The sequence below is a fragment of the Salvelinus sp. IW2-2015 genome, unplaced genomic scaffold (assembly GCF_002910315.2).
Source record: "Salvelinus sp. IW2-2015 unplaced genomic scaffold, ASM291031v2 Un_scaffold1621, whole genome shotgun sequence".
Taxonomy (NCBI): domain Eukaryota; kingdom Metazoa; phylum Chordata; class Actinopteri; order Salmoniformes; family Salmonidae; genus Salvelinus; species Salvelinus sp. IW2-2015.
Window position 1 is genome coordinate 123,054 of NW_019943039.1, and position 10,827 is coordinate 133,880.

Consider the following 10,827-nt stretch of genomic DNA (forward strand, 5'->3'; position numbering starts at 1 on the left):
TGTGTGTGTGTGTGGTGTGTATGAACGCAGACTGATGTGTGTGTGTGTATGAACAGCAGACGTGTGTGTGTGTTGTGTGTGTGTGTGTGTGTGTGTGTGTGTGTGTGTGTTGTGTGTGTGTGTGTGTGTGTGTGTGGTATGACAGCAGACATCGTGTGTGTGTGTATGAACAGCAGACTGATGTCGTGTGTGTGTGTGTGTGAACAGCAGACTGACGTGTGTGTGTGTCCTGTGTTCTCAGGGTAAAGGTCCGTTGAAGAGGTGTGTGTATGAACAGCAGACTGATGTGTGTGTGTGTGTGTGTGTGTGGTGTTGTGTGTGAACAGCAGACTGATGTGTGTGTGTATGACAGACTGATGTGTGTGTGTGTGAACAGCAGACTGATGTGTGTGTGTGCCTGTGTTCCGGGGTAAAGGTCCGTTGAAGAATACTCTGATGTCATCAGTGCTGCTAAGAGATTGCTGAGGCTGGATCCAGGATGGATAAACTGGGCCGTACCATCGCAGACCAGGTAGATTACACACTGATCCATGTCTCACATCTAGCACTCTGTTGCCTGGTGTTGCTCTCGCTCTCTCCCTGGAGTTGCTCTCGCTCCCGCTCTTTTTCTCTCTCCCTGGAGTTGCTCTCGCTCCGCTCTTTTTCTCTCTCCCTATTCATTCATCTCTCCTAGTGTTTCTCTCAATCTCTTTCTATCCCTCCGTCTTGCTTCTCTTCCCCATGTCTCCTCTATCCCTCTCCTCCACCCCCTGTATCCTCTTCTCCATCCTATCAATCCATCCCAGACAGTATATACACACAGCCCTCTCTATCCCAGACAGTAAATAACACACAGCTCTCTATCCCAGACAGTAAATAACACACAGCCCTCTCTATCCAGAACAGTAAATAAACACAGCCTCTCTATCCCAGACAGTAAATAACACACAGCCTCTCTATCCAGACAGTAAATAACACAAGCCCTCTCTATCCCAGACAGTAAATAACACACAGCCTCTCTATCCAGACAGTAAATACACACAGCCTCTCTATCCAGACAGTAAATAACACACAGCCCTCCTATCCAGACAGTAAATAACACACGCCCTCTCTATCCCAGACAGTAAATAAACACAGCCCTCTCTATCCAGACAGTAAATAACCACATCTCTAATCCAGAACTAAATCAAACAGCCCTCTCTATCCCAGACAGTAAATAACACACAGCCTCTCTATCCCAGACAGTAAATACACACAGCCTCTCTATCCAGACAGTAAATAACACACAGCCCTCTACCCATATCACCAGCCTCTCTTCCAGACAGTAAAATAACACACAGCCCTCTCTATCCCAGACAGTAAATAACACACAGCCCTCTCTATCCCAGACAGTAAATAACACACAGCCTCTCTATCCCAGACAGTAATAACACACAGCCCTCTCTATCCCAGACAGTAAATAACACACAGCCCTCTCTATCCCAGACAGTAAATAACACACAGCCCTCTCTATCCCAGACAGTAAATAACACACAGCCCTCTCTATCCCAGACAGTAAATAACACACAGCCCTCTCTATCCCAGACAGGTAATAACACACAGCCCTTCTATCCAAGACAGTATAAACACACGCCTCTTATCCCAGACAGTAAATACACCAGCCTCTCTTCCCAGACAGTAAATAACACACAGCCTCTCTACTCCAGACAGTAAATAACACACAGCCCTCTCTATCCCAGACAGTAAATAACACAGCCCTCTCTATCCAGACAGTAATAACACACGCCCTCTCTATCCCAGACAGTAAATAACCACAGCAGCCCTCTCTATCCCAGACAGTAATAACACACACGCCTCTCTCTATCCCAGCAGTAATAACACACAGCCTCTCTATCCCAGACAGTAAAATCACACACAGCCCTCTCTATCCCAGACAGTAAAATACACACAGCCTCTCTATCCAGACAGTAAATAACCACCAGCTCTCTATCCCAACAGTAAATAACACACAGCCTCTCTATCCCGACAGTAAATAACACACAGCCCTCTCTATCCCGACAGTAAATAACACACAGCCCTCTCTATCCCAGACAGTAAATAACCACAGCCCCTTCTATCCCAGACAGTAAATAACACACAGCCCTCTATCCCAGACAGTAAATAACACACAGCCCTCTCTATCCCAGACAGTAATAACACACGCCCTCTCTATCCCAGACAGTCAATAACACACAGCCTCTCTATCCCAGACAGTAAATAACACACAGCCCTCTCTATCCCAGACATTAAATAACACACAGCCCTCTCTATCTCCATGAGGTTTAAAAATGTTCAGTATCTTACAAATGTTGCATCCCGAGAATAAATCACTTTTCCCACCAAAAACGGAAGTGTCATTCTAAAGCATGTCTAGATTTAATTAGAGCTTTGATCTCAGTGAAAACCTAAACCAGATGAGCCTGCAAATACATTTTGAGTTCAAGCCTTAAAAAAAGAAAAAAGAGGCCAAATGATTGTCCCGTTATGCCGTATGATTGGCTATATAGGCTACTGCACTTTACACATGTCAGGGAAAACATAAGGCTGTAGATGTCTGCTCTCTGGGGAAATACCTTGAACAAGCTACAGTCATCTTTTTTGTGTGGACTGTATTATGTGGACTGGGATATAGTGTACTTCGTTCAAACCATGACGCCGGGAGGGAATATGTGATGCGGGAGAGAATATGTGAGGCGTGACGCCGGGAGGGAAGGCGTGACGCCGGGAGGAAGGCGTGACGCCGGGAGGGAAGGCGTGACGCCGGGAGGGAAGCGGTGACGCCGGGAGGGAAGGCGTGACGCCGGGAGGGAAGGGTGACGCCGGGAGGGAAGGCGTGACGCCGGGAGGGACGTTGCAGCTTAAGTTAAAATTCTGGCTGGCAAAATGTAAATGTTTTAATATATAATAATGGCGTATTTTACATTTTTATAATTCGTAGTGTGGCACATTACTTTTGATATATCACCTAATGTTGTGTGATGTGGGTATTAATGCCTTTTGTTGCTTCGTTTCTTCATCGCTTTCAACAGTTAGTTGAGATACGTTTAACAAGAACACACCTACCTGGTTGGCGACTTCAGTGCAAGAGTCGGCGCAGACCAAGACTCCTGCTTGGGACACCATGGCATTGGTAAGATAAATGAGAATGGTCAGCATCTCCTTGAGGTCTGCACAATCCACAATCTATGCATCACCAACTCATACTTCCAGACAAGTCTCCTGAAGACACCCACGGTCAAGTCAATGGCAGCAGCTGGATCTGATCCTTACACGACGAGCGGATCTGAGGCATCCTCCAAACCCGCCGTTTTCACAACACATACTGCGACACAGACCACTCCCTCGTGTGCTGTAGATTCTACAGACAAGATACACTAAGCCAAACCAAAGGAAAGAGCCCCACACATCGACGGCAGCGAAAACAGCTGACCCAACAACTGCTGCAGCGTTCCCTCTCCCACTTTTCCCAATACTACTCTGCCCAGCAGAAATGGGACGACCTGAGACACCATCCGCACGGCCTTCACAGCTTTTGGCAAAACGCTTGAGAAAGTCAGACTGGTTTGAATGCTACAGGTACTGAAACACATCATGGAAGAGAAGGGCATTGCCCTCACCACTAACTTCAAGTTTACCCCCCAAACGAAAAGACCCCAGAGCTGCGAGGAAGAAACTCCAGCAAGCCTCGAGACGCTGTGCTATTGGCTGCTGCTCTGCAATGACATCTATCATCTGCTCACACGGGCAACGTCAGAGGCAAGTTACGACGGCATCGAAAACAGCCTAGCCAGTGAAGAAGCACAGGGGGCGGTGATGGGATGACAGCTGAAATCCTCAAGTGTGGGGACTCCACAAGCTCCTCTGTTTGTGCTGGCGGGATGGTGCTGTCCCTCGGGACATTAGGAATGTCAGTATTGTCACCTTGTACAGAAAAAAACAAGAGAGACGGGAGTGATTGTAACTACTGTGACATCGTCCTACTCAGCATCACTGGTAAACTTTGCACTGAATATACACCAGATCCTCAGAGGGAAACTTTACCCAGAGTCACAGGCAGGCTTCAGAGCAGAAACACCCACCACAGACATGATCTTCTCTCCTGAGACCATTACAGAGAGCGGAGGTACTAGTGAGCAGGAGCGGCCTCTTCAAGATGGTCCAACGGGATAGGATGTCCCCCCCCCGCAAAAAACCCTCCTCAGTATTCTTCAGTCCTTCCACACCAACATGCAAGGAACCATCCAGTTTGACGTGTCCACGTCGGACTCCTTCTTTGGCGGAGTTAAGAAAGGTTGTGTGCTGGCCCCACCAAACTTGTTGGGGATATTATTTCCCCTCTTCCGGCGAGCCTTTGGGACATCTACAAGAATGGACGGGAAACTAGTCGATCTTGCTCACTTAAACGCTAAAACAAAGGAGCATCCACTCCTCATCCGGGATATGTTATACGCAGACAACGCAGTACCAGCGACCCCCGTTGCCAAGAGCCACCTACAAGCCCTCATGAACCCTAACGTGCCAGGACTTTAGCTTGAAGAGAACCAAAACCAATGGGACAGGGCATTGAACAAGTTCCCCTTCCATTGACAACTACACACTGAAAGATGACAGCAACTTCACTTAACTTTGCGGTCCACCCATCACCAGGAACCTGTCACTTAACCTTGGGGTCCACCCATCACCAGCAACCTGTCACTTAACCTTGGGGTCCACCCATCACCAGCAACCTGTCACTTAACCTTGGGTCCACCATCACCAGCAACCTGTCACTTAACCTTGGGGTCCACCCATCACCAGCAACCTGTCACTTAACCTTGGGTCCACCCATCACCAGCAACCTGTCACTTAACCTTGGGGTCCACCAATCACCAGCAACCTGTCACTTAACCTTGGGTCCACCCATCACCAGCAACCTGTCACTTAACCTTGGGGTCCACCCATCACCAGCAACCTGTCACTTAACCTTGGGGTCCACCCATCACCAGCAACCTGTCACTTAACCTGGGGTCCACCCCTCACCAGCAACCTGTCACTTACCTTGGGTCCACCCATCACCAGCAACCTGTCACTTAACCTTGGGGTCACCCATCACCAGCAACCTGTCACTTAACCTTGGGGTCCACCCACCCTAGCAACCTGTCACTTAACCTTGGGGTCCACCCATCACCAGCAACCTGTCACTTAACCTTGGGGTCCCATCACCAGCAACCTGTCGCCAAGCAGTTGTAAAATGGTTTATTTAACATTTCTTACCCTCTCGAGTTGGGCCCCAAAGTTTATCGGGCACAGCAACGTTCACTAGACTCATGAAGTAGAAATTCTGGTTATTTCATTCAATGTATGGTTTCTTTGTTCATATTTCCTGGGTTATGTCGGGAGTTCTGTGTGTTTGTGACCGTGTGTCATTCTGGTTGTGCGTAGTAAGAGATTGCGGGACTCCGTGCGCATAGAAAAGGGCTACGTGTCAGTATATTGAATAAGATCACATTGTTCCATTTATAAATGGTGATGAAATATAATTAGTAATCATAAGACAAATGTAACAATGGATGGGGTAAATGGCCTTTTACATTGTAGAACCTGTTTATTGGTTGTAATTGCCAATTGGATGGTCCGGGGGTGAGCGGCAAGTTCTTATGTAGCTGTTTGATTATGTACAGATTCTATTTGGTTTCTCAAGGGGAGGCTGTGCAGTCTTGTCCTCTACCTGTGTCTGTTCAGATGGTGCAGGGCCTGATACAGAGGCTATTTATTTTTGGGCTATTGCCTGTGTATATTTGATGAATCTACTTGTATATTTTGTATGATCCGACTGCGGCACGTTCGCCATTGGATCACCAAGACCTGTAAATAAATGTCCACTCTGAACTCGTCGACCTGACTTGTCTTCTGCTGATTTAAAGCTCTTGTTACGGATACAAAGGCTCCATTTTACAACTATATCATCAAAATGTGTTGTAGACAAAATAATGAGAAGGGCTGTCTGGTAGCCTCAATAAATAGACAAAGATTTGTAGTTGGAAAAAGTTACTGCACGTATATATTATTTATTTTTTACTTGAGACTTGAAGAAAAGAACTTGACTTTCTCTTAGAATGTACGACTTGGACTTGACTCTTGACTCGTTCTACTTGGGATGCGACTTGAGACTGGGACCTTGTGACCTGAGACTTGCTTGTGACTGGAATAATAGTGACTTGGTCTCACACCTCTTGTCGGTCGCTGTCGGCTTGTTGGTGACCACTGATCTAGAGTATGGCACAAACTCAGTTCACACACAGGTGCCTGTATACCAAACCTGTGTCACCAGCACGCTCACACCAAGTGTGAAGGCTAAAGAACCTCCACCTGCGCTGCCTGAGGTGAATACTGGGCATCACCCAGACGGACAGGATCACACATACCGCGGTCCTGGAGAGAGCACGACTACCCAGTATGTATCCTCTCCTGAGGCAACGACGTCTTCGCTGCCTCTGCCATGTACATCGGATGGATGACGGACGAATCCAGAAGGACATTCTCTCTGCGCAGAATTGTCCTCTGGAAAGAGACCAACTGGCAGCCCACAGCTTACGCTGTAGAGATATTTGCAAGCAAGACAAGTCCTTTACCATCGACATCGACACCTGGGAAGATTCTGCCCACCGTCTCCACTGGCAGCAGGCACTTTTCAGCGGGCTGCTGACAAGCGAAACAACCCTGGCTCGACACTGAGAAGTAAAGAGAGCGAATAGGAAATAACATCAGGACAGCACCACATCGACAACATCTGTCCGGCAATTGTGGCCGAGTCTGACTCACACGGATTGGACTTAACAGCCACAGCTATTAACCTAACCCCTAACCCCTCAAGGTCACAGACGCTGCACTAAGACCTAACCCCTCAAGGTCACAGACGCTGCACTAAGACCTAACCCCTCAAGGTCACAGACGCTGCGCTAAGACCTAACCCCTCAAGGTCACAGACGCTGCGCTAAGACCTAACCCCTCAAGGTCACAGACGCTGCGCTAAGACCTAACCCCTCAAGGCACAATAAATATGTGGTCTCCTGAGACTAGCTTTTCCTGGGACTCCACAAGAGCTAAAAAAATAAGAGGCCAGCAGAGAGCAGATGCATATTATGCAAAATATTAGTGCAGAGACTAAGTTTAAATGTTTGTAATTTAGCAGATGCTCTTATCCAGAGCGACTTACAGTAGTGAGTGCATACATTTTCATACTGGTCCCCCCCCCCCCCCGTGGGAATTGAACCTACAATCCTGCCGTTACAAAGCGCCATGCTCTACCAACTGAGCTACACGGGTTAGGAGTTTGCATAGTAACGCATCGTTCATTAATATAAGGCTACTACTGTGTTTATTACCTGAGAGGTAGGCTAGGACATCTAGATGCTAGATGGATAGATGGGTATAGGTAGATGCACTGTATATACAAAAGTATGTGGACACCCCTTCAAATTAGTGGATTCTATTTGAGCCACACTCGTTGCATAAAATCGAGCACACGTCCATGCAATCTCCATAGACAAACATTGGCAGTAGAATGGCCTTACTGAAGAGCTCCGTGATTTTTCAACTTGGCACCATCATAAGATGCCCACTTTCCAACAGGTCAGTTTGTCAAATGTCTACCCTGTTTGAGCTGCCTCGGTCAACTGTACGTGCTGTTACTGTAGAGTGGAAACGTCTAGGAGCAACAACGGCTCAGCCAAGAAGTGGTAGGCCACACAAGCTCACAGAACGTGACCGCTYTCCTCGGTTGCAATACTCATTACCGAGTTCCAAACTGCCTCTGGAACCAATGTCGGTAATTTCTGTATTACCAAATGAGGAGAGAGACAAACTTCACACACCAGTCAGAGTTATACTTAAACTACATCTTTAATAATAAGAGCTTTGCAATAGCAATTCCTTTCAATGATGCGCCATTTCTAATGAACCATTTTGAAAGTGACAACACCAAAAATACAAAGATCTTTTATAGCCAAGATACACCCCTCTCAACCTACATGACGAACAACAGATACATAGAACATTTCACAAGGCGTCTTTATAAAGGAGTATCACGTAGCCAGATAGCATTCGCTATAACTTATCGTTCAGTTTGGTACCTAAGACGAGGTTCTAATCTCGTTCCTGGTATTTCATAGCACAGAACCATTACCTCATCCAATGGCATAACTCAATTGTCAACTCTAGATACTCCCATCTCAAGTAAAACCCCTTCTTGACCCCACTCCTGGACAAGCTCACTGAGGGGAGTAAGCCTCTAGGTCATACACTATCCCAAGATAAGTGCAACATCAGAGAGGACATACAATGGTTCCAGTCACTGCCATACACCTCCCCCCAATGCCAAAGGAGGGAGTGACTTGAGCACAGACATTGTGGAAACCAGTAATTGGCTCCACATTAATCACACCATCCCTTCACATGGTTTAAGAATAGGTAAAGACACATTCACATATGAAGACGATGTTCCATCCTGTCCTCTTCCCTTTCTGATATTCTGCATAGCACCAGATACATGTAAAAGACAAGCCTGACCTCTCCCCTCTCTGGGCCCCAYGTGACTGAGCCCCAGCTGAGGGAAGAAGTACAACTGCCAACACCAGAGTCCAAAAGGGATACATCCTAATAACAAGTATATCACATACGCATATTATGCAGATAAGACATCTTAATTATCTGTGTTACCCAACTAATACTGAGTCATCCACCACAGTTCGTCGGGAGCATCATGAAATGGGTTTCCATGGCCGAGCAGCCGCACACAAGCCTCAGATCACCATGCACAATGCTAAGTGTCAGCTGGAGTGGTGTAAAGCTTACCGCCATTGGACTCTGGAGCAGTGGAAATGCGTTCTCTGGAGTGATGAGTCACGCTTCGCCATCTGGCAGTCCGATGGCCGAATCTGGGTTTGGCGGATGCCAGGAGAACGCTACCTGACCCAATACATCGTGCCAACTGTAAAGTTTGGTGGAGGATTAATGGTCTGGGGCTGTTTTTCATGGTTCGGGCTAGGCCCCTTGAAGGGAAATCGTAACGTTACAGCATACAATGTCATTCTAGACAAGTCTGTGCTTCCAACTTGTGGCAACAGTTTGGGGAAGGCCCTTTCCTGTTTCAGCATGACAATGCCCCTGTGCGCAAAAGAGAGATACACTGGGGCTGGTGTTTCCTCTGCTTATTACCCAGGAATACAGCAGGAACAGAACATTTTATTTAGACGTCAGTTTGTCGTAGCCTTGTTTGAATTTTGATTGTTGTCAGATGGGCACCTTTCTGAACAAAAGTGTGTTGTCTTACATGCGCTTATACACGCTACAAGGTTAAATATGTAGCCTAGCTTCGGAGCGTTCAGCCACGCTACAGGTTAAATATGTAGCCTAGCTTCGTAGCGTTCAGCCAATCAGTTTATACACGCTACACGGTTAAATATGTAGCCTAGTTTCGTAGCGTTCAGCCACGCTACAAGGTTAAATATGTAGCCTAGCTTCGTAGCGTTCAGCCAATCAGTTTATACACGCTACAAGGTTAAATATGTAGCCTAGCTTCGTAGCCTTCAGCCAATCAGTTTATACAAGCTACAAGGTTAAATATGTAGCCTAGCTTCGTAGCCTTCAGCCAATCAGTTTATACACGCTACACGGTTAAATATGTAGCCTAGCTTCGTAGCGTTCAGCCACGCTACAAGGTTAAATATGTAGCCTAGCTTCGTAGCGTTCAGCCAATCAGTTTATACACGCTACAAGGTTAAATATGTAGCCTAGCTTCGTAGCCTTCAGCCAATCAGTTTATACACGCTACACGGTTAATAATGTAGCCTAGCTTCGTAGCGTTCAGCCACGCTACAAGGTTAAATATGTAGCCTAGCTTCGTAGCGTTCAGCCAATCAGTTTATACACGCTACAAGGTTAAATATGTAGCCTAGCTTCGTAGCCTTCAGCAATCAGTTTATCACGCTACAAGGTTAAATATGTAGCCTAGCTTCGTAGCGTTCAGCCACGCTACAAGGTTAAATATGTAGCCTAGCTTCGTAGCGTTCAGCCACGCTACAAGGTTAAATATGTAGCCTAGCTTCGTAGCGTTCAGCCACGCTACAAGGTTAAATATGTAGCCTAGCTTCGTAGCGTTCAGCCAATCAGTTTATACACGCTACAAGGTTAAATATGTAGCTAGCTTCGTAGCCTTCAGCCAATCAGTTTATACACGCTACAAGGTTAAATATGTAGCCTAGCTTCGTAGCGTTCAGCCACGCTACAGGTTAAATATGTAGCCTAGCTTCGTAGCGTTCAGCCACGCTACAAGGTTAAATATGTAGCCTAGCTTCGTAGCGTTCAGCCACGCTACAAGGTTAAATATGTAGCCTAGCTTCGTAGCGTTCAGCCAATCAGTTTATACACGCTACACGGTTAAATATGTAGCCTAGCTTCGTAGCGTTCAGCCACGCTACAAGGTTAAATATGTAGCCTAGCTTCGTAGGGTTCAGCCAGCTACAAGGTTAAATATGTAGCCTAGCTTCGTAGCGTTCAGCCACGCTACAAGGTTAAATATGTAGCCTAGCTTCGTAGCGTTCAGCCACGCTACAAGGTTAAATATGTAGCCTAGCTTCGTAGCGTTCAGCCACGCTACAAGGTTAAATATGTAGCCTAGCTTTGTAGCGTTCAGCCACGCTACAAGGTTAAATATGTAGCCTAGCTTCGTAGCGTTCAGCCACGCTACAAGGTTAAATATGTAGCCTAGCTTCGTAGCGTTCAGCCAATCAGTTTATACAAGTGTCACAATATTGGCTTGTGTATTGTTTG

At 46.7% G+C, this 10,827-nt stretch overlaps 1 protein-coding gene across 1 annotated transcript in view; it reads left to right on the forward strand.

Annotated features, from left to right (window-relative positions):
• LOC112071482 (catenin alpha-1-like) overlaps positions 1 to 10,827 on the forward strand; it is a 96,833-nt gene that overhangs the window by 52,221 nt on the left and 33,785 nt on the right. The window contains 3 exon segments of the mRNA XM_070439415.1: positions 401 to 430; positions 433 to 453; positions 456 to 511. Coding sequence (XP_070295516.1) covers positions 401 to 430; positions 433 to 453; positions 456 to 511 — 107 coding nt within the window.